The sequence below is a fragment of the Grammomys surdaster genome, unplaced genomic scaffold (assembly GCF_004785775.1).
Source record: "Grammomys surdaster isolate TR1022 unplaced genomic scaffold, NIH_TR_1.0 126035, whole genome shotgun sequence".
NCBI lineage: Eukaryota > Metazoa > Chordata > Mammalia > Rodentia > Muridae > Grammomys > Grammomys surdaster.
Genome location: NW_021620848.1, coordinates 1,454,568 through 1,480,238, shown reverse-complemented (window position 1 = coordinate 1,480,238; position 25,671 = coordinate 1,454,568). Strand labels below are relative to the sequence as shown.

The 25,671-nt window shown below is 35.4% G+C and overlaps 1 protein-coding gene across 1 annotated transcript in view; it reads right to left on the bottom strand.

Annotated features, from left to right (window-relative positions):
• Lrp1b (LDL receptor related protein 1B) overlaps window positions 1–25,671 on the bottom strand; it is a 1,533,520-nt gene that overhangs the window by 63,043 nt on the left and 1,444,806 nt on the right. The window contains exons 79-82 of the mRNA XM_028754677.1: window positions 9,898–10,014; window positions 8,242–8,415; window positions 6,443–6,568; window positions 697–861 (exon numbers count right to left, since the gene is read on the bottom strand). Of these exons, the coding sequence (XP_028610510.1) occupies window positions 697–861; window positions 6,443–6,568; window positions 8,242–8,415; window positions 9,898–10,014 (582 nt within the window). The remainder of the gene's footprint in view (window positions 1–696; window positions 862–6,442; window positions 6,569–8,241; window positions 8,416–9,897; window positions 10,015–25,671) is intronic.

Below are 25,671 nucleotides of genomic sequence, written 5' to 3'. Positions count from 1 at the left end.
TATCTATCTATCTATCTATCTATCTATCTATCTATCTATCTATCTATAGCATTGTGGTTTTTTTCACAGAAAAACTAGTTGATCAATGAAAAAACAATAAAAAATGCAATTATATATCAGTGAAACTATGAAAAACTAAGTTTTACAAAACTGTCAAAATCTCATGCACTATAAAGAAGGCCTATTCAATAAAGTTAGGCATCAAAACTGGATATCCACCTACAAAAAAAGCAAGGTATGTCCACGTCTCTCACCCTGAGCAAGTATCAATTTGAACTAGAGTAAATGGCACAGGGGGATAAGGTCTAAAAAAGAGGGAAGGAAAAGTTAACTAAAATGAAACATATGTTAAAATTGTATATGGAATTGTATTAGTTTTCAAGGTGTGTGTATATATAGTTATATGTGTTTATAATGGAAATAAAAAGCACTTGGAATGCTAACTGTTTTGATTCTTGTTCAAGCACTATGCTTTCCACAAGGTACATGCTAAACCATATTAGTGTCCATTGCTATTATTAACTTTGTGCTATGATTTTTGATACAATAAACTGATGCCTTTGATTTTGTTAAATTAAGGTTAAATTTAATTTATGATGATTTCAGTTAGATAAATATTATTAGGTTTTATAACTCACACTTTTTACCAATAAGAAATGCAAGAAATTTGTTCATATAGTTGATTCAAATATTTACCTAGAGTGGATGGTATGCAGGTTCCTCCATTCTGACAGTAATTGCTACAATGGTTGACTTCACACCTTCCTCCTGAATAACTGGGCCAGCAGTGACATCTCAGATCACCCTTCTCATTTAAAATGCACCTTCCTCCATTTTCACAAGTCAGTTTGCAAGAGTCATCTAGTTAAGAAAAAAAGGACAAGCATGTTGTTTAAGAATGCTTCAAAGACATCTGACATTAAGCTAGAAGAAAGAAATGATTTCAGCCAGGAATCTAAATCGTAGGCTAGAACAAGGAAGTAGGCTTCAGACATGAAAATGACTTTGGGCTAGGACAAGGAAGTTGGCTCAGATATTTTGGTCATCCTGATAAGCCCCTAGAAACAGTGATCATCTGAGTGTTCACAGAATTGTGTTCATTGCCTTGCTTGTTCTTTGACTACTTGTGTTTATTGTCTTGCTTGTTCCTTGAGTATTTGTATCTATTTTATTGCTAGTTTCTCAACCTAGAACGGAGCTTAATACTTGCATGTAATTAAAATGGTATAAAAGGAGGAGGGGAAATGGGATAGGGGATTTTTAGGGAGGGGAAATGGGGAAAGGGGATGACATCTGAAATGTAAATAAATAAAATATCCAATAAAAAATGAAAAAAAGAATACTTCAAAGAATTCAAATAAATACATACATTTGAGTAGTAGAACTTCTCACAAAACATGTGAAATCTGAATGTTGAACAAATACACAGTAGGTTAAATCAAATATTTAATGTACACTTATTTCTTTAAAGGGTTTTTATTCTTTATATTTATTATTATTAACCAAAAATTCCTAGATATAATATATTTTACAATAGTTACATTTTTATACCATGATTTATTAAACAGTACAATTGACATGTTACATAACATTGTAAAAGCATTATTTGATATAGTTTTAAATAGAAGATAAAAAAACTTCCAATTTGAATAACTACTCACTATAGACCTAATTAAAAAAAAAGTCACTTTTCCTAAGTGGGTCAATGTAACACAAGTACTCAGTTATTAGCCGTGACTGATTGCTAGAGTAATAATGTTCAATGTAATTCAAAAGAAGGGCCATATTTTGCAGCACTGCCTCAAAGAATAATACACTCTGGTGTCTTTGGAAAGCAAAGTGGTTCTTGATAGTTCAGTACAAACCACATTGAATTAATGTATGTTCCTTGCTAGAAAAAAATATTTGCTTTGTATCCCTATAATTAATCATGTATCCTTTGGCCTATAAACCACCCTTAATCATCACCTAATATTTTTCTCTTTCATCTCCTTTCTCAGTATTTGAATTATATTCCCACATTTCACATGGATACATGTCTATCTTATAAGTTAGGATCCGCATGTGAGAGAGAAGTGAGATTGTATTATTGCTTTCTGAATTTGTATCACATCAATTAATTTATGAGACATAAATGGTCCTAAGTTAGTAGAATTTTTTTCAAAGTGTTAGGATGTCTGGCCTTCCTGGAAGAGGTATGTCACAGGACAGTTGTGGCTGTTTTAAAAGACATCACTTCAAGCTGGTCATTTCTAAGTCCTTATGTCCCTATGCCACTATGTGCTTAAGGTTTGAGATGTGAGTTCTCAGCTATTCCTGCCACCATGCCTTCATTCAACCATTGTGAATACTCAGGCTATGAAATTGAAAGCCCAATAAAATGCTTTGTGTATATATATATACCCTTGGTCATGATGTTTTGTCATGGAATGAAAAATAAATAAATAAAACAATGCTTATGTGTGGTTTAGTACGGTTATATAATAATTCAATTTTTAATATTTTGTGGAGCCTTCTAATTGATTTCCATTAGTTGGTATTAATTTATACCCCATTACTATTCAATAAGCATTTCTCTCCTTACATTTCCTTTGAACAGTTTTGGTCAGATAAGTTTTTAATGCTAGCTATTTTAAGATGACACAGTATTTCAAAATAACTTTAAATTTTTGTACATCTTTGTAAATTTTGTGTATAATCCCCTATATGAAATATAGGTGGTATACATTTTTTTGAGTTTTTAAAATTCCTGCTACTCGGTTGATGGTTTCTCTTGCAGAAACCATTTTTAATTTTACTTTAATTGAGGGGCTAGTTTTTCTGGTACCTGAGTGGTATTCATAATCTGCTTGCCTGATCAATATCTTGAAAATTATTCCATACGTTTTCCTTTGCAGTTTCAGTATTATGTGTTTTTAATTTAAATTTTTATTTTTCATTAAAAGAATATTTTTATAGGGTGAATAATAAGGATCTAATTTCATTTTATGAAAGCATGTATTCAGTTTTCTAAACATCATTTATAAACAGGCTATCATTTTCAACTACATGTTTATACCATGTTAAAAAATTTGGTGACCTTAATTTTGCCAGTAGGTTTTCTGTAATTCTATTCTGTTTCATTGTCATTTACCAGCCATATGAGGTAATCTATCTAATCTTTGATTGGATTCTTAAGATAAATGAACTTAATGTCAAAGTGAAAATTCAAACATGCTAACAGTATTAAATCAAATAAAATATTGAGACAAATATTAACATTTAAAAACTTTATAAATATTAATTTCTAAGTATACACAATGAATGCATTAATGCAATAATATGGCCTATAGTCATTCCATCTATCTGCACTGTCTACAACAGAAAAATTTTGAAGTACTGAGAATTAGATTTAGACTGTGTATTGGTAGAATCCAACAAATTGTTGAAATAATCCTATTTCTGAACATTATTTCTTGACTGCTCATAAGGTTTACTGGGAATACTGTAGGTAGAGGTAGAGGTAATGTATTTTTACAATCTAGATCCTGGGATAGAAAAATAAATGAATGTCTTACCATACCAGGGATAATGACTATGAAGGAATGTTGACAGTAAGCAAGGTTCTGAAGAGATTGGGATGGAATTAGAGGACCACTACATGTTGCACCTTTGCCCAGATATATTTACTTTGAAGAGCCTAAAAAGCTTGAGACTAAATGTACTGGCATATTGTTAACTGGCATCAGAATGATGGATACGATGTTTTTGAATTATGCTGGTTGTGTAGTATGAGGATGATGTAAGCAGAACAATATATGCTGGATAAAGCTGGAGAAACTCTGAAGAAACAGTAAAGAGAAATTAGAAACATGCAGGGAGTAGGAAAGTGAAGATATTACAGCTCTGAGAATATTAAACTACCCATTGTTTTGGAACATGGAATCCTCTATAGTGTTTTGACTATGGGGAGATTAAATACTCACTGTATTAATTTATAATTAACATGATAACATGTTTGCTTAATTTATAGCATCCTAAACTATGGTTAACTCATTCAGAAGAAACAAATAAAAACAAGCCCTAAAAAGGTGTTCTGAATAGGAAGACTAGAGATAAACATTTAAAACATTTTGGGAAGTTTAATTCCCAACTGTATTGACTTGTAGATATTATATAGGAATGTCACAGGCTTCAAAAATCTACACACGGTGGGTTATGAACATCTCAATATTAGAACTTATTAGAAACTACCAATTTTAAAACAACACTTGGCACTGATAAAATGAAAGTTGAGTTTTAGTCATTCCAAACTTACAGTAATAGTTCTATTTAAACAGCAATATTTAAACAGAAGGTTGTACTTATTAATAACAAAATATTAATCTGTAGCTACACTTCCACAGCTATAATCAGCTTTAGAAAAGAGCAGGTAAGTTCTATCAAGGCTGAGTAATATTTGAATTTAAAATTCTTATATGAATGTTAAAATATTGTGTGTTCATCTTTTAACAATAGTAGATAAGGAATGTAACTAACACTTGAAGAGCTGACAAACCAGGCTATATAAAACATACATATTAGATAAAAGATACATGGGCTTAGCTACACCAAAAAATTACTTAGATCTTATTACACTCCTAGTACATTGTCTTATTTATACTGACAAAGAAAAACTTGAATACTTAAGCAGAAATAGAACACAGGAAGTTCCTGTGAGGGCACAGCTCATTGATGTGTGGGTAGGAAGCTAGTGGGATAAGGTATTTTCAATTGAAAGCAGTAGTTGGCATTTTAACAAACTCGGTTTATAAGTGATTGGTTACACAGAAAACTCCCACACAATACAGATCCTTGACCTAGCCAGTAAAAAAAAAAAAAAAAAAAAAAAAAAAAAAAAAAAACCAGTAGTGATATCTTAAAATATATAATTTTCACAGCACAACTAAGGTCATAGTTATTCTAGATGGTAGGAGATTAACAAAGCATAAGGGTTATCATATACCAGCAACAGAATCTGTTCACCAACTGCATGCCAATTAGCAATTGTGACCAGGAATGATCCATAGCTTACTATTAGAAACTGCAAATTTGCTTCCCATACATTTCTCAGTTCTTCTTCCTGACAGTGTGAGTGTTTCAGGATATCCTCTCTACCCTAATTCATGTCCTTTCAGAGTTTCCTCTGTCTTCAGTTTAAATCTACATCCAAAATCATATCATATAGGAAATTCAAATGATACTCAAACTTCATAATCATCTCAATCCTATAAGAATGAAAGTAGATCCCTTCTGTAACAGCCACTGCTGTGCAAATAAACACCACTTATTTGTGTATATCAGTCATCATTCCATCTTTTAATTTCATCAGGTTTGCATATTCAATGTGTAAAATGTGGACATTACAAAAGGGAAAAATATAGCCTATTTAGACTATTTCTCACTAAGTTGTTTAAACTGAATGCAACCCACAACTCATATTGGAAAACAATGAGATAGTAGTCTGATTGGGGAGGGCAAGTGAGGATGAAGACACAATGCTTAGATGAGCAGTGAATCCTTACAGAAGAAAACAAGTAAGTAAGAAACCCTGCTGTGAAGACATCCTAAATTTCTCTTCCATTCGAAAATGCTTGCTGTGATCCAAAAATGAATGGGAGCATGCTGGTTTTGTCTGTGATATAAAATTTGGTAAGTTCAGGTTTTTCTTTTAATAGAATTGTTGTGATTATGACTAATACCATAAGTTTGGGTATTCAAGAGAAAACTTTTCCTTTTCTTTCTCATCTTACTGTTTGGTTTTGAATCTTACCTTTTAAAAACACCATTTTTCTGATAAATGGCTGTTCATTCTAAATTCATAACTCAAGAATATATCCTACATGAAGAAATACTATAGCTTTACTACTAAGTTAGACCTTAGGTTATAAATGAATGTTCTGTCTTCCTTATAAAATTGTAATATATATTAGTATTATTTTTACTTCTCATAGTACTTTATGTAAACTATATTTTACATGAGAGATTAAGGTAAATTTTGAAGTACTCTGTTTTTTTCAAATTAATGTTCTGCATACATAATATAATCAAAGGAATTAAAAGTAAACACATTGAATGTATAAATGGATTTAGAGCTAGAATTTATATCAATATAGTGACATCATACTCAAATTATTATCTATAAAGTAAGAACTAACTAATTATACATTTATGTTCTGTAACTTTTTATTGTTGATCCATTGATCACAGGTTGAATGTACAGCGTTCTGTTGATACAGGCAAGAAAGTAAAGAACCTTCTGTAGAGAGGATCATTTTTTATAGAAGAAGCTCAAGAGCATCTGACACTAAAGTGGATGAATTGACAGAACATGTAATATTGCTTAGTTCCAAAACTCATACATTTATCCTCACTTTCTATAGAATAATTCATCTGACTGTATAGAATAACAGGGAATACCTACCTAACAGACTGTCATCATGGCAGGTTCCATTCATCATATATTTTCCTTCTGGGCAAACACAGGTGGCTCCAGAAGGATTCAGTAAGCAGAGAAAATCACATGACAAATCCAAGCAAGGATTGGGTACTTATGGAAACAAAATGAAGAAAACAGAAACATGTGGGCTAAAGGTTGAAATAGGTTTCAAAGGCATGAAACTGCAACCTGAAATGATTAATCACCAATGTAAAGAACAAAGGAAAACAATTTTTTTTTTTACTGAGGCTCTCTCATTTTAATATTAGCATTCTATTTTACAAGAAATAAAAATCATTATTCAATACTTTTATTAATAAGGAATTTGTTCTCTCTCAAAGGAAAACTGTTAATTTACACATTTGGCATAACTTCAGGATTACTTCTTCATGGAGTTAGTCTGGTTTTGAATTAAAAACTACATGGCTTCCTTTCTGGTTCAGTTCATACACAGTTATCTATGTTGATTATTTTTGCCACTGGATGATTTTGAATAATGTTCTGGTGATTGCCTTTACTAGAATATTCAAGACTCAACCTTAGTGGCTAGTCTAAATTGAGCTTATAAGACAAGAAGTTATTAACTGAGCACTTTGCTGAATTCCTACTATTTTAGATTTTCATGGACCTCTCTGATCAAAGAAATGTACCCCAACTGAAATGTTTGGAGTTTCAAAACTTAATTTATAATTACCATGCATGTTTAATCAATGATAGTAACATCATTGGTATTCATAAAGACTCAAAATTCATATGATTTTGTAAGTTCAAATTTTACAAAGGGATATGAATTAAAACATATTAAAATATCCCATACAATAAGTATGGAAGTTTACATACATGTGAAACTGAGCAATACGTTTATCCTATCTAAAGGGTTATCTAATGAGCATCTTATGTGGTCAGAGGTGATTAACGGTGCTTCCTATTGTAGCCAGACCACAGAACCTTTCTGCTAAGATTCCGTGCTTAGGGTAGGAATAAATTAACTTTAGATTGCAGATTTCACAGTACTCAGTGGTGTTTGTGATTTAGGCAGAACTATAAGGTAGAATGAAGTGTCCTTATGTTAACCATAGACCCAAAATATGAGGTTTACGTGAAGGGTATCAACATATAAGGAGGTATTTAAGGAATTTTATGTCCTGCTAGAATTTGCTCACAATGACTGGAATAAATATAGGCTTTCCAAATAATTATAATAGTCAGCATGAAAACTACTTTATTTGCCATAAAGAGTAACTATAAATAAATTGGAACAATTTAATAAACACTTATGTACATATTATTTTAAAATTTTCTTCCTATATTTTGTCCTTGAATGAGTTTGAAACATAGCTTCACATCTCAATTCTCAATGATTTATTTAAGGAATCCTTTCTAGGTTGAAGATCTGTGTTTATAAAAAGTGATAAACAACAAATCAGAGAAGATACAATTCTTGGAAGAGATCTCTGAACATTCTTGAGAGGCTGCAGTGTTATTGATATGGCAGTCAACAGTTGTTAATAACAGTAATGTGAACTATTGATGAATGTTTATAACTTCATGGTAGATCCATATATTTACAAGTTCTTAAAATTATTTTTAATAGACAATTTTAAGTCTAAGAAAATGCAGTAGCATGTTCAGATCTCTTACAGTAAAAGTGGCTTGCTGAATTTAAATGTCTGTAGAGACCAAAGCAAACTTAGCAAGTATACTAAGAATGCAGACATAGTTATCATAATTATAAATATATTATTTTAAGAAACATAATAAAAAGTTTGAGATATTTTACTTACAATTTTGTTGTTTATAGCGATGTGATATCAAAATGCTCTTTGTTTTGTCAACGCCTAAAGCTAGGACCTCTACTGAACTGTGACCAAATTTTTGAACTCTAAATATACCATTTTTAGGTCCTGCTCCATATATATAATCTTCAAAGACATCAATTCTGTGAGGATGCAACAAACCTAAAATGTTTGAAAAAGAGGAGTGAATTCCAGTGTGAGTACCATCAAACTACCTTATATAATCATGGAATGAAGAAACAGTTATATTTTACAGTTATATTTTACAATTAATATTTGCTAATACAAGTTGTGCAAGCACTCAAAATTTAAAAATGTCTAGATTAATCCAAGATCTAATTACGATTTTATTTATCAATTCAAAATTAAAAATAACTTTTAATGCTATCTGCAGGTGATAAATATGTCACTCACAACATATTGAACAAACATTTCCATCATTGTTTTGCAGCTTCACCTAAAATTGCTTGGGGTTATTATATGCCAAGTAATTATCTCTACCATGATATTTGCAAAAACAAAGGCATGCCTCATCTGTAGTACAAAAAAAATTCTCATGGACCAAGTTGTAAATTAAATTCTATTACCTGATTTAGTGATTTATCATGTAATTCCAAGAATATATCTCTATCTCTATCTATCTATCTATCTATCTATCTATCTATCTATCTATCTATATCTATCTATATATATATCTATATCTCTCTCTATATATATATTATAGCTTATATATATAACTAACACTAATCATAAATGACAGAATGAAATAATTTCAGAACTTGGACAGTAAGTACCCATGTTTATCCAAGCTGAGATGTTCTCTGCCCTGGTCTCATATATATATATTCTCACTATCTTTGTAACATTATACCAGATTAAAATAAAAATAAGGGAATATCTTGTAAATATCCAAGAACGGGAACTGAACAAACAAACAAAGCAATGCCAGTAGCAGTAAAATGAATGCACAATCTAATGACATATCATCAATTTGTCATTCAATTATTGTTTCATCTTTTTGATTTTTAGTATAAAAACCATGTGAATCAATGTTACATTTAGTTAACATAATAATAACAATCTTATCTTTTTACATTTACATTGCAATTGTGGTAAATTATGGAAAGACCTAAGAAAAGGAAAAGAAAGACAAAGGAAGGAAAATAGAGTAAATGTACTTGACAGCCAGGAAAAGAAAATGTGAGGCAATCAAAATGAACCAGAAAATGAGAAAATAGACAGGAGGTACTTAGAAACGCAGAGAGGAGATCCTGCATTGTTGGTGAGAGGGGGTTTGGTTGCTACTCAACTTGTCACTTAGCCTAATACCCATGTGCACAATGATGAACTCATAGGAATATGCCCATAATCACAATTTCAAAAGAATTTGCTGTTGATAAGCACTAATCATTAATGACTTACAGAATGGAATAATTTCAGAACATGGACAGTAAGTACTCATGTTCATCCAAGCTGAGTTGCTTTCTGCCCTGGTCTCTTCAACATAGCAGTAGGGTTGAAGATGTCAATTAGTATAAACACTACAATTTGAAAGAATTAGAGGAAATCCAAGTTGCAAAATTTCTGTACATCTACGCCTGTGTCATGAATTAGTAATCTCAATAACAAAAGTACTCTGCAAACCTTGCTTGCTGCTGACAGAGACCACTGGACTGGAACCATCATACAGGACACTGCCAATGATGGAGAGCTCAAAGTCTGCCCAGTAGATACGTTCACCAAAGTGATCAACAGTCAGACCTGAGAAATCAAAATGCAGAGACAAGACATACAAAGAAACTGAGATTATTTACTAATACATTTTTATTTCAATGTTTAATCATGATAAGTGTTTTTTTTTAAGAAATATAAAATTCCCTAGCACCAATCCCTGACAATATTAATGATACTTTATGATGCTTGCAAATAGGAGTCTAGCATGGCAGTCCTCTGAGAGGCTCCACTAAGCAGCTGAGTCAGACACAGGCAGACATTCACATCCAAACAGTAGATGGGGATTGGGTACTCTTATAGAAGAATAAGAGGAAGAGTGGTAGCCACTAAGGGGATAGAAACACTACAGGAAGACCAACAAAATCAACTAACCAGGACCCTTGAGCTCTCAGGGTCTGAACCACCAACCAAAGAACATGCACAGGCTGAAACTAGACCTCCCTAAACATATGTAGCAGATGTGCAGCTGGTCTTCATGTGGGTCCCGAAGAACTACAGCAAAGGCTATCCCAAAAGCTGTTGCCTGTATGTAGAATATGTTCTAGCTGGGCTGCCTTTTGTGGCCTCAGTGGGAAAGAAAGTGCCTAGCCTCAACGGGACTTGAAATGCCAGGGTTGGGAGATACCCAGAGGTTGGGACCCAACTGCTCAGAGGAGAAAAAGAGCAGGGATGGGGAAGTATTGTGGATGGGGATGACCAGGAGGGGGGCAGTGAGTGAGATGTAAAATGAATAAGTAAAACAAACACAAAAAATAATCATTAAATTTATCTATTGTATATCACAGCATTGTAGAAAGTAAGAAAAAAATGAAATTATCTCTAAACTTTAAAATATGTATCCAGATTAGATAGAATTTATTAAATAAGTGATTAGAATAATCTTATCCAGATAGGTAAGGTCACCTTAATCATCTTGTTCATACTTACTGAATTCTTAATTATAGCTAGTTTATTATGATTTTACTTAATAGTTCAGTTTTTGTCTTGAGTAATGGGAGTTTTTTGTAGCACAATGATTTAAACTTGTAACTAACCTTACGTTAAATTTCTTTTAGAAGCTCTATAGCCCAGAATCCGACAGGTGCATGGAATTTAGATAAAATGAAGCTATTAAGAACTGGCCTGAGTGTGGAGGGACACCTATGTGCATGTTTCAGCTTAAGGCAACCAAGACTGATAATTAAAATAGGAGAGAATGAGGATTAAAGTCCTGTATAATGCTATAGTATCACTTGCTATGTTTCCTTTTGTCAAGTTTTCTCCTTTTCCTCCTCCTCCTCCTCCTCCTTCTTCTTTTTCTTCTTCTTCTCCTTTTCTCCTCCTCCTCCTCCTCTTCCTCTTCCTCCTCTTCCTCCTCCTCCTCTTCCTCCTCCTCCTCCTCTTCCTCCTCCTCCTCATTCTTCTCCTCCTCCTCTTCCTCCTCCTCCTCATTCTTCTCCTCCTCCTCTTCCTCCTCCTCCTCTTCCTCCTCCTCCTCTTCCTCCTCCTCCTCCTCTTCCTCCTCATTCTTCTCCTCCTCTTCCTCCTCCTCCTCCTCTTCCTCCTCCTCCTCTTCCTCCTCCTCCTCCTCTTCCTCCTCTTCCTCCTCTTCCTTCTTCTGCTCCTCCTCCTCCTCTTCCTCCTCCTCCTCCTCCTCCTCCTCCTCAGCATTATCATCATCATTATGATTATTACTATTACCAATCTTTTTTATATTCTAGTAATTATCCCCTTCCAGGTCTGCCCTCTGATAGTTCTTCATCTCATTTTTCCTCCACCCATCTCCAAGAGGATGTCCCCACCACCCCTACCTCACCAGAACTCCCCACATCCTGGGGTCATCATATCTTTCTCAAGTTAGGTGTAGGTTCTCTCAGTGAGGCCAGACCAAGACTGCTCATCATCACTTTCATACTAGTTCTCTGTCAGTACCCCAAAGAGCACTAGGGTAACATTTTATTAAAGGTTGTTTCTTATATCATCCCGACTGAGGTAACCCATACCCAAAAGGACATGTGTGGTATGTAATCACTGATAAGTGTATAATAGCCAAAAGTACAGAAAACATATGATATAAACCATAGACCCTAAGAAGTTAAACAAGAAGAAAGGCCCAAGTGAGGATGCTTCAATCCTACTTAGAATGGGGAACAAAAAAACCATGGGAGGCAAAGGGAGGGAAGGAGCTGATTGAGAGAGGGGAGCAAGAGGAGAAAAGAGTAGTAGGATCAGGTGTGTGTGTGTGTGTGTGTGTGTGCACGTGTGCATGCATGAGTGTGTGTTTGTGTGTGTGTGTGTGTATGTGTGTGTGCGTGTGCGTTAGAGAGGAGAGAAGCCCAGAGGATCAGGAAAATGAATATAAATATGGCTGCCGTGGTGGGGATAGGGGTAAAGGAAACCTCTAGAGAGTCTTAGAGACCTGAAATGTGAGAGGCATCCAGAACTCAATGGGAGTTGCCTTTGCAGAAACGTTCAACAACAGAGAGTCAGAACTTGAAGAGTCAACCTCCAGTAGTTAGACAGAGACCGACCCTAATGGAGGGACAGGGATGCCTGCAACTCACCTTTAAAATTTTGACCATAATTAATCCTGTCTAAAAGAAATGCAGGGAGAAAATTGGATCAGAGGCTGAAGGAAAGAACTTTCAGTGACTGGCCCAACCTGGGTTCCATCCCACCAGAAGGAAGCAAACTCTGACACTATTACTGATGCTATGCTGTGCTTACAGACAGGATCCTAGCATGGCTGTCCTCTGAGAGCCTCTACTGGGAGCTGTCTGAAACAGATGCAGATACTAATAGCCAACCATTAGATGGAGGTCTTGGACCTTGTGGAAGAGTTAGGGTAAGGATTGAAGGAACTGAAGGAGATGACAACCCCATAGGAAGACCAACAGTGTCAACTAACTTGGACCCAGGGGAATTTTCAGAGACAGAGGAGTACACATGGGTTGGGCCAAGGCTCCTGGCAAATATGTAGCAGAGAACTGCTTTGTCTAGCCTTAGTGGTAGAGGATATGCCTAATTGTGTAGAGATTTGATGCCCTAGAGAAGGGTACTGCCAGAAGGAATAGGGAGAGTTGGGAACCCCATTTCAGAAGCAAAGAGGAGGGGAAAGAGGAGGAAGAATTCTTGGGATGGGAGACTGAGAGGGGGGAACATTTGGAATGTAAATAAATAAAATAATTAACTTTAAAAATTAAAAAAATATATATAAAAAAGAAGTTTAAAAACAGGCTGTTTCACCTCTGTCATTTATTTTACAAATAGAGGTTCTATCCATATGTTCTTGCAAAGATACCATCAATGTATCCTCTATGCTAAAAAGTAGTTATTCAAATGTGGAAAAATAGTATCATTTATGACACATAAATTTTGGGCTGAGTCGTAGTTATTTCAGATGCTTACTTTGTTTGGTAATGTGTTCACTGATTACAATATGCACCTTTAATTAAAATGTATTTAGCAGGTTGATATCATAGAGAGTTTGAATATCTCCATGTGAAAGTCCATTGAATAAAAGACAGTTCTGGATTAGGCAAAAGTTGCAGATTTAAACAGTCAGTCAGTGTAAAAGTAAAGCACAACTGCATTAAAAGCAATGTCATAATGAGCTTTAATTCATTATGTAGATCTAGTTGAAATATAACCTTAGAAATGTATTAATATTTAAATACTACAGAGAGAAGTTTTTGGCCTAGCTACTCTCTAAGGAATGGTGTAACATAAGTTAAAGAGGAGGCTATGCTGTGGAGCTTGCTGGTTTTTGTTATCCCCGTTCCTGGTTTCCTCTGCAAACCCCCTATCCCATCCCCCTTACCCTGTTTCTATGAGGGTGCTCCCCACCCACCCACCCATTCCTGCCTCCCCACCTTAGCATTCCCCTACACTGGGACATCAAGCCTTCACAGGATCAAAGGTCTCTCCTCCCATTGACATCCAACAAGGCCATCCTCTGCTATATATGCAGCTGGAGCCACGGGTCCTTCCATGTGTACTCCTTGGTTGGTGATTTAGTCCCTGGGAGCTCTGGGGGTCTGGTTAGTTTATATTGTTGTTCTTCTTATGGGTTGCAAAGCCCTTTTGCTCCTTCAGTCTTTTCTATAGTTCTTCCATTGGAGACCCCATGTTCAGTCCAATGCTTGTCTGCAAGCATCTGCCTCTGTATTTGTCAGGCTCTGGCAGAGTCTCTTGGGAGACAGCTTATCAGACTCCTGTCAGCAAGCACTTCTTGGTATTCACCATAATGTCTGGGTTTGGTGTCTGTATGTGGGATGCCCCAGGTGGGGCATTCTCTAGATGGCCTTTTCTTCAGTCTCAGCTCTACAATTTGTCTCTGTATTTTCTCCTTTGATTATTTTCTTTCCCCTTCTAAGGAGGACTGAAACATCCACACTTTTGTCTTCCTTCTTTTTGAATTTCATGTGGTCTGTGAATTGTATCTTGAGTATTCCGGGCTTTTGGGCTAATATCAACTTATCAGTGAGTGCATACCATGTGAGTTCTTTAGTGACTAAGTTATCTTGCTCAGAATATTTTCCAATTCTACCCATTTGCCTAAGAATTTCATGAACTCATTGTTTTTAACAGCTGAGTTTAATAGCTCCATTGTATAAATGTACCACAATTTAAGTATTCATTGCTCTGTTGAGCAACATCTGGGTTGTTTCCAGCTTTTAACTACTATAAATAAGGTTACTATGAACATAGTGGAGCATGTGTCCTTGTTATATGTTTGAGCACCTTTTAGGTATATACCCAGGAATGGAATAGTTGTGTCTTCAGGTAGTACTATTTCCAATTTCCTGAGAAACCTTCAGATTGATTTCCAGAGTGGTTTTACCAGCTTATAATACCACCAACAATGGAGGAATGTTCCTCTTTCTTCACATCCTAACTAGCATCTGCTGTCACCTGAGTTCTTGATCTTAGCTATTCTGGCTTATATGAGGTAGAATCTCAGGGTTGTTTTGATTTGCATTTCCCTGATGACTAAAGATGTTGAACATATCCTTAGGTGTTTCTCTGCCATTTGGTGTTCTTCAGTTGAGAATTCTTTTTTTAGCTCTGTTTTTAAAATTGCCATTGTTTCTGAGTAATTCTGAGTAATATGAACTCTGAAATAATCAAGGTTTCCATTGCTAATATTAAGTCCAGCCTTGGTAAAGAAAGGATAACCACCTTGCTCATCTATGAATTTAATAGTCTGAAGAGGTAAATAAAACAAAACTCCACACTTAAATTAGTTTTCCATTTTTAGATTACATTTGCTTATTATGGAAAAGAGTAAACATGTGATAAATTATGTTTTCATTACAAGTACACATGAACATATCAACTCTTATCAACTAGTAAACTACTGGATAGAATTATGCAAAAATAGAAATTATACAACAAGGAACAAAAGTTTTGTATAAGTGGAATTTACATTACAAATAATTCTTCAATAAGAGTCCATGCTTTTTCTTAAGCCTTTAGTTAAAAGGAAAAAATAATCTTTTAAATTAGAAAGCTAACTTAATTTCTTAATTTAATTAGCTTTTAAATTTAAAGCTAAATTCCGTAAATAAAGAAATCAACTAACTTTTCTTATAATAGCATTAAAAGTCAAGTTTATATGAAATAACAAATTCATGTCAACATTTAAAATAGCTTCTCATTTTTAGTAAACTGCCAATAGCAATAAAAATAAAAGAAAACACTTCAGAAATAAATGTTTTTATCTGAACTGAAAATGGCATATATATAGTATATATTATATATAATATATATAGTATAATTGGTAGAAGTATAGAATATTTAAAATGTGTTATATTTCTAAGTTTAACCTTTTATTTTCTTAATTTAAATTCAATTACGTCATCTCCCTTCTAGTCTTTTGTCCTTCCAAGCTCCCGTATGTCTCCCTACCTTACCCTTGAAGCCCTGCTTCACTTTTGTCGATATCTATGTGTATGTACAGGTATTTATATCTATATATCTATAATATATATCACATGCGTGTATATAAATATGTAAATACAATATGTCGAGTTTAGCATTTACCTTGTTTCTATGTATATGATTTCATGGCTGACCACTTTGTATTCCCAGAGGAAGAATCGCTTTTTCATCCTCTGCATTCCTTAGTGACCTACAGAATTCGATATATGGGAGTAGACTGTCCCTTTCCTGAATTAGCATATCTATTGGTGTTGTCGTTATTCAGATTAATCAAGTATAACAGTATCACACATCGAGAAGATCATAAACAATACAGACTGCAGCTCAGTAGATTTCCATTCCTAGAGTTGTTCTTTCAGCATACTATTCTCCATGACGCCTAGGCTTCCATTAAGTTTTAGGGAATTTAAAATCATTTTAACTCTAAAATTTGCAAAGATCCTTAAATAGTAGATAATTTAACTTTCATCAATTGTACCCAAATAGAAAATGATAATGAAATATCATGAACCACTTCTTTGTATGGTATGTATTTACACTTTATATGTGGGAGAATGGGAGATGGAGTACTTATACTAATATGTCCATTGAGATATTTTGCTTAGAAATATATTTATTGCTTATGTATTCCTATTATTTTAACTTCCTTATATAATTTCTATCATCATTTTTTGTGTATACAAATACTTATTAATGTGTACATAAATATTGATCTGTACATAAATACTTATTCTAAGACCAAATTTATACATCACATTAAAATGAATAACTACTATGTCTCATTATAATTATTTGCATACTTTTCTATATGTTGTGGTGTTATAGAAATATTACATTTCTATTATCCAGGATTAAGCATATGACTGACATACAGTATTTTTCTTATGGCATATATTTTAAAGGGTATAGACAATATCTGTTAATTAATGTGATTTATGTAATCTCTGCCAATCTAATTGAAACAGAAAGTTTCAGGTTCAGTGTTCAACAGTCTTAAATACTAGCAAAATTTTACTTCTTTATTCCACATTTATATATTTTGATAAATGTAATTATTCAGAATTTAAACTATATTAATCATATTTGTACATACTTAGATGTAATTTTCATGTATAAATATTTATGACCATAAGGAATATTGATAATGTTTTGGGGTAATTTACAATATTCAATATATAGAATTAATTAGGGTTAACATTGTATCATTAAAGGCATAGCTCATGGAGTACCAACAACCATGGCAAACTGATATTTCATGACGGTGGCAATTTTTGCAATAGGAGATCTGGTGGTATGGTATTTGATTAGAGTGCAGACTTCTAAACCAAATATATACAGGCATTACATGATTGCACAGAGAAGGGTTTATGTGTATTCCAACAGTTCATCTTGTTGATACTATCTTTAAAGTATGAGCCATAAATGAATTAACTGTATGTCACATATTTAGTATCATATTTGACTCTGAGTGCATAACAGAAATGTAACATTTCTATAAAACTATAACATATAAAGAACGAAAGTAAACACATGGATACAGGAGACTTTATGATAGCTACTCATTTTAATATGATATTTGACATTGAGGTTAGAACAAATATTTATATACACCAAGAAGGTGGAGAAAAATGCTAAGTCTAAAATATTAGCAGTACATGAACTGTGAAGGTACTTGATATAAAGTATCTCAGTGGCTATATTTATACAAGTACACATCTCCAAACTATACAGTATATATACACATGGAAATTGAGAACAGTAGTTCAAGTATTTCATTATCACTTTCTATTAGGGTGCTAATTGTGAAAGCTAAATTAGGTTCAGAAAACTCCACCAGCTGCAACAGAACACCAGCTGCAGCTTTACCTCCCCTCTCTGCACGCCTATTGTGAATCTCATAGACTTTCCTGCTCTCTTGTCCTCCTGGGACAAATCCCAGTGCCCAACTCCAGCAAATATCCCCTACTTACAGGCTATAGCTGCCAGAAGACCAGATAAACTGCACCTAGACCACCCCTACTCTCTCTATAAATGGAGAGCCTATTCTCAGGGTCAACCTTAGTGCTACAGCAGAACACCAGCTGCAGCTTCTCCTGCCCAATTTGCAATCCTATTATGGATGCCATAGACCATCCACCCCTCCCCTAGTCTTTTTTTCCTGTCTGATTCCTGCGGTAAAGCCTCCCGGCCCACAGCAAATATTCCCTGTTCAGCTACAGGTACACCTGCCAGAAGACTGGATAGGCTACAACCAGACCTCCCTTACAATCCCTATTATATCAGACTCAGAACTCGGTCAGAACAGACCTCCAGCTACAGCCTCCCCTCCCCACATTGCAACTCACCTATGAATCCCTCTGCCCTTTCCTTCCCACCTTGTCACTGTATCCCAGATCCCAATGCCAGCAAATATTCTTTGCTCAACCATAGGCCATGACCAGCCTTAAAAAACCTCTGCAATCATTCTCCTATTAATACACTAGCTGGGTAAAACAAGTAAAATAAGAATACTCAGCTAAAACACTCTCTGAAAACCCAGAGAGGGAACAACCCAAGAAACAAAACTCTCACCAAACCAAGACAAATGAAAAATTGTAGGTCAGTACCTAGACCTACAATCACCCCAAATACAGATGCGTAGATTCCAGCAAAAGAAAACAACCAATAACAACCAGGGAAGAATGTCTCCACCAGAGTCCAGATACTCTACCAAAACAGGTCCTAAATAACAGAACATAGCTGAAACATAAGAAAAAAACTTGAAGAAGAAATGAATAAATTCTGTAAAGAAGTTAAGGAAAACACAAGGAAACAATTGGAGGAAATGAATAAATCCCTTATAGAACACCACAAAAAAATATCCAAACAGTTGAAAAAAACAAACTGTTAAAGACATGAACATGAAAACAGAAGTACTAAGGAAAGCATAAACTGAGCAAATTCTAGGAATAAAATTTAAGGAATAAGAACAGTGACAATGTAATACACTGAATGGATGAAAGAGAGAACATCAATCATTCAAGATATGATAGAAAAATGGAAGCATTAGTCAAAGAAAATATTAAACCAAACAATAAATAAATAACCCCTGCCATAAAACATTCAGGAATTCTGAAACAGTATGAAAAAAAATGAATACCTATGAAAAATAGGAATAGAGGGAGGAAAATACCATCACAAAAACCCAGGAAATAGCTTTATTCTGGCTTGTGCCTTCTGCTGGGGTACATCATCAGCTTGTCTGCTCTTCTGAAGACACCAGAGTCTGAAGACCTCCCAGAATATCGGCTACATGCAGGGCAAGAGGTAAAGAACCCTTTCAGACAACCACAGCATCTGGGAACCCCAAGGATCTCAGTGGATGCATAAGCCATACGTACCCTCTCTCCCTCTCAAACTTTTCCAGCCTGTGCCTACTGCTAGGGAAGATCATCAGCTTGTCTGCTGATCTGAAGTCTTTACAGTCTGAAGGCCTCCATATATATTTACTACATGTACAGCAACAGCCCCCACAGTCTGAAAGGTCTCCCAGAAGAGCTGCTGCACCCAGGGCAACAGATCATAGACAAGCATGCCTCTCTAAAGATGCGAAAGTCTGAAGGCTTCCAAAAAGCACAACTACAGCCAGGGCCACAGGCCTCTCAGGAGATCAACAGCAACTCAGGGACCCAGGAGACATGTTCCAGAGACACCCAGACCAACTAACACCAGAGATAACCAGATGGTGAGAAGAAAGCTCAAGACCATAAGCAACAGAAGCCAATATACTTTGGCATCATCAGAACCCAGTTCTCCCAACATGGCAAGCTCTGGATACCCTAATACACCTGAAAACTAGGAAGCCAACCTAAAATTCTATCCCATAAAGATTATAGAGTCCTTTAAGGGGGTATAAATAACTGACTGAAAGAAATTAAGGAAAACACAGGTAAATAGATCGAAACCCTAAAGGAGAAAAACAGATAAATCCCTTAAATAAATATAAAACCACAAACAGGTGAAGGAATTGAACAAATCAGTCCAAGATTTAAAAATGGAAGTAGAAACAATGAAGAAAACATAAATGAAGGCAACCCTGGAAATGGAAAACTGGGAAAAGAGGTCAGGAACTACAGATGTAAGCATCAACAACAGAATACAATAGATAAAAGAGAGAATTTCAGGCATAGAAGATAGCTTAGAAGATATTGACATAAAGGTCAAAGAAAATTTAAAACTTAAAAATCTCCTACCCAAAACTTCCAGGAAATCTAATACACTGTGAAAAGACCAAATCTAAGAGTAATAGGAATAGAAGAGAACAAAGATTCCCAGCTCCAAGGACCAGTAAACACCTTCAACAAAATTATGGGAGAAAACTTCCCCAACCTAAAGAGAAAGGTTGTTGTAAATGTTCAAGAAGCCTATAGAACACTAAATAGATTGGACCACAAAAGAAAATCCTTTTGTCATATAATAATCTAAACACTAAGTACACAGGACAAAGAAAGAATATTAAAAACAGTAAGAGAAAAATGCAAAGTAACATATAAAGGCAGACCTATCAGAATTACACCAGACTTCATATCAGAGACCCTAAAAGCAAGAAGAGATGGGACAGAGGTCAAGCAAAATTTTAGAGAAAACAAATGCCCATCCAGGCCACTATACCCACCAAAACTCTCATTTATCAAAGATGGAGAAACAAAAATATTCTAAGACAAAACCAAATTTAAACAATATCTCTCTACCAAACCAGCCCTAAAGAGGATTCTAGAAGGAAAACTTCAACTCAAAGAGGGTACCTACACCAAGAAAACAACAAAAAATTAATCATCTCACAACAAAACCAAAAGGAGAGAATCACATACATATAATGACTCCTACAACAACAAATACAACAGAAACTAACAATCATTTATCTTTAATATTACTCAATATCAATGGACTCAATTCCCCAATAAAAAGATATAAGCTAACAGACTGGATATACAAACAGTATTCAGCATTTTGCTGCATACAAGAAACACACCTCAATAACAAAGGCAGCAATTACCTTAGAGTAAAAGACTAGAAAAACAGTTGTCTAAACAAATGGCCACAAGAAACAAGCAGGAGTTGCCATCCTAACAATCAATAAAATAGACTTTCAACCCAAAATTATCAAGCATGATGGGGAAGGACATTTCATATTAATCGAAGAAAAAATCCACCAAGAGAAAAGTCTCAATTCTGAACATCTATCCTCCAAATGCAAAGGCATTCATAGAAGGAACTTCACTAAACCTCAAACCACACATTGAACCATACACAACAACCCATTGGTAAATGGACAGGTCATTGAAACTGAAACTAAAGAGTGGCACAGTGAAACTAATAAAGGTTATAAATGAAATGGATTTAACAGATATATACAGAACAATTCACCCTAAAACAAAAGAATATACATTCTTCGCAGCACCTCATGGAACGTTCTCCAAAACTGACTATATAATCATTCACAAAACAAGCATCAACCAAGACAAGAAGATTGAAATAATCCCATGCTTCCTATCAGATCACCACAGACTAAGGCTAATCTTCAATGATAACAACAACAAAAAAAAAAAGAGAAAATCCACATTCCCATGGAAACTGAACACCTCTCTACTCAATGATAACTTGGGCAAGGAAAAAATAGAGAAATTAAAAACTTCTTGGAACTCAAAGAAAATGATGACACAGCATACCCAAAGTTGTGGGACACACTGAAAGCAGTGCTAAGAAGAAAATTAACAGCACTAAGCCCCCTTGTAAAGAAATAGGAGAAATCCTACACCAGCAACTTAACAGAACACCTGAAAGACCTATAACAAAAGGAAGAAAACATACCTAAGAAGAGTAGTCAAACTCAGGGCCCTATTATAAAATGTCCAACCACACAACCATTTCATGACATTTTCATTAAGATAGTTTCATGCACCTATAAATATGAAAGGATGCTTTAATTTTGTTTTTTAACTCTATATAACAGAGCATTGTATTACACATCTTCTCCTCTAACTCTTATATGAACTCTCCTTTGCTGTGCCTTTTTGAGAAATGATTAATACAGTCAAAACTTGCAACTTTAGTTTCTTGCTGTACTGACACTATTTCTTCAGGCATGGTTATCTCCTAGTGTATCAACAACCCCTTGAAACATGATGCCAACATGACACCCAGATAAAAATGAAGACAAATAAGAAGTGTGTTGAAAAATATCTCATTTGCCAATGGTTTGCAGACTGTTGTTTTAAAAATAAAATTCAAGACATAGTAAAAAATATAAAACAAAATTTAAAAATGGGATACAGAGCTAAACAAAGAATTCTCAACTGAGGAATAGCAAATGGCTAAGAAGCACCTAAACAAATCTTCAACATCCTTATTCATCAGGGAAATGCAAATCAAAATGACCCTGAGATTCCACCTCACCCCAGTCAGAATGGCTAAGCTAAGGCAAAAACTTCAGGTGATAGCAGATGCTGGCAAGGGTGTAGAGAAAGAGGAACACTCCCTACTTGCTGGTGGGATGGGAAGCTGATACAACCACTCTGGAAATCAGTCTGGTGGTTCTTAAGAAAATTGGACATAGTACTATCTGAGGACCCAGTTATACCACTTCTGGGCATATACCCAAAAGATGCTCCAACATATAACAAGGACAAATGCTCCACTATGTTCATAGCATTTATAATATCCAGAAGCTGGAAAGAACACAGATGTCCTTCAATAGAGCATTGGATACAGAAAATGTGTTACATTACATGATGTAGTACTACTCAGCTATTAAAAACAATGACTTCATGAAATTCTTAAGCAAATGGATATAACTAGAAAATATCCTGATTGAGGTAACCCAGTCACAAAAGGACAGAGGACTGATATTTAAAATATATAAATAACTCAAGAAACTAGACATCTGTAAACCAAATAATCCAGTTAAAATATAGGGGATAGATCTAAATGGTGAATTCTCAACAGAGGGACTTCAAATGGCCAGGAAGTACAGAAAAATGTTTATCATTGTTAACCATCATGGAAATGGAAATCAAAATGGCTCTGAGATTCTATCTTTTCAGAATAGGTAAGATAAAACACCACTAGTAGCAGATCATGCTGCAAAGGATATGAAGTGAGGTGAACACTTCTCCATTGCTGGTGGGAGTGCAAATTTTTACAGGCAGTTTGGAAATCAATATGGTGGTTTCTCAAAAAACTGAGAATCAATCTCCCTACAGTCCTAGCTATACTTCTCCTTGGCAAAGGATATCCCACTATGCCATAAGAACACTTATTCAGCTATGCTCACAGCAGCTTTTCCTTTCTTTTTTTTCATAATAGCCAGAACTGGAAACAATCTAGATGTTCCTCAACTAAACAATGGGTAAAGAAAATGTGGTACATTTACACAAAGGAGTATTAATCAGCTATTAAAAATAATGACATCACAAAATTTGCTGTCAAATGGATGAAATTAGAAAAAAAGCATCTTTTGTGAGGTAATCCAGACCCTGAAAGACAAACTTTGTACTCACCTATAATTAGTGATTAGCCACAAATTACAGGATGATCATGTGTCTCAGTTAGTATTTCACTGCTATGAACAGTCAACTCTTTAAAGGACAACATTTAATTGGGGCTGGCTCACAGGTTCTGAGGTTTTGTCCATTATCATCAAGGTGGGAACATGGCAACATTCAGGCAGGCATGGTGCAGAAGGAGCTAAAAATTCTACATCTTCATCTGAAGGCTGCTATCAGAATATTGACTTCCAGGCTGCTAGGATGAGGGCCTTATAGCCTATGCTCACAGTGACACACCTACTCCAACAAGGCCACACCTTTTAATAGTGTCACTCCCTGGGCCAAGCATATACAAACATTCCAATCCCTGGCTCCCATAGACTTGTTCAAACACATGAGTCTGTGGGGGTCATATCTAGCTATAATATAATAAAAACTATATTTCATCCAACTCCCAAAGTCTCTGTAGTTTATAGTAGTCTCAACAATGTTAAAAGTCCAAAATTCAAAGTCTCTTCTGAGATCCATCCAATCATTTAAATGTAATCCCCAAAGCAAAACAGGAAACCAGCTGGGCAAACTCCAACCAAACTCTGCATCTCCCTGTCAGATGTCAAAGCAGTTTTCACATCTCCAACTCCTTTTTCATCCTTGTTGACTACAGCAAACTTGTTTTCCTAGGCTGTTTCCACTCCCTGTTAGCAGCATTCCTCAGTAGATATCCTATGGTTTGGCATCTTGAAAATCTTGGAGCCTTCAAGGCAACTTCATTATTACAGCTTCTTGTTTCAATGTCTGGGATCTACACATGATCTTCTGGGCTCCTCCAAAGGGCTGGTATCACTTCTCCAGCTCTTCCCTCTATAACACTCTATAACACTCTTAGGTAGATTCATTCTACTACCTCTGCTGTTCTTAGTGATCATCCCATGGTACTGGCATCTCTAATACACTGGGTTCTTCCACTGCAACTAGGCTTCACTAATAGTCTCTCATAGGCTCTTTTGACGGTGCCAAGCCCCAACTTTTCTGCATGAACCCTTCAGTCCTGGATTGTAAACTGCAATTGGGCCTGCACCTTCACTAATGGCCTTCCATGACCTCTGACAGTGCCAAACTACCACTGCTCTCCATGACCCATTCATGCCTTCAAAACCAGTACCACTTAGGTAAATCTTACACAGTACTAAGTACAGCTGCAGCATGAGGTACAACCTTGGCTATCTCTGGAACACAGCTGCTTTGTGCTGTCACAAAACATTTTCCAGAAGATTTCACTTCAGTGACACTGGTCTCTTCTTAATCACCACTGGTTTCTTAGCTCCAGCTAACCAGTATCAATTGTCCCAGTAGTTCCTTCTATTTTTCTCTCTAAAGCTAGAGTCACAAAGCTGAAGCTGCGGTGTTCTGCTGCTTTCTGGGGCTGGAACATGGTCCCCCTTATTCTGTCACCAACTTTCTGTTCCTAAACTCCCTTTCTGCCTAAGCTTGGCTTTCTTGGAACTTGCTCTGAAGTCTGACCTTGAACTCAGAGATGCATGTCTCTGTCTCTTGTAAAGCTGAGATTAAAGGTGCATACTACCATGCCTGGATTTAAGCTTTTCTTCACCTAGAACCTGCTTTGGACCCAGGCTGGCCTTGAACTTAGAAATTTGTTTGGCTTTGTCTCCTAAGATTAAAGTTGTATACCATCATCATGCCTGGGTCTAAAGTTAGCTAGGTAGGATCTTGCCCCAAATTCCTTAATTTGTTATCTCCTAGAATACAGGGTTTGGCTCCATTTTACTGGCTGGTGCTCCTTTAATACTCGAACCATATACTTTATATTTTTTCCTTTCTAAGCTGTTTATGCTTGTTCAAAATGTTCTTCATGAGACTTAACCAGAAATCAAAGTCTCTGCTGGGCTTTTTTGACTTCCTTTGTCAGTGCAAATTAATCTGACTCTCTTCACCCTAGCCTCAGGCAGACTCTTCAGAGAGGGGCAAAAAATAGTCACATTCCTCACCAAAATAGTCTCCATGCCACATATTGAAATTCTGCTACCTCTTGGACCAGGTCTATACAATTTAAATCATTCTCAGTAACAAAGTCTTCCATATTCCTACTAGGATAGCTCATTGAGCTCCACTTAATGCCTTCTGCTGCTTTCCAAATTCAAAGTCCCAAAATCCACATTCTTTCAAACAAAAAATGGTCATGCCTATCACAGCAATATCCCATTCCCAGTACCAACTT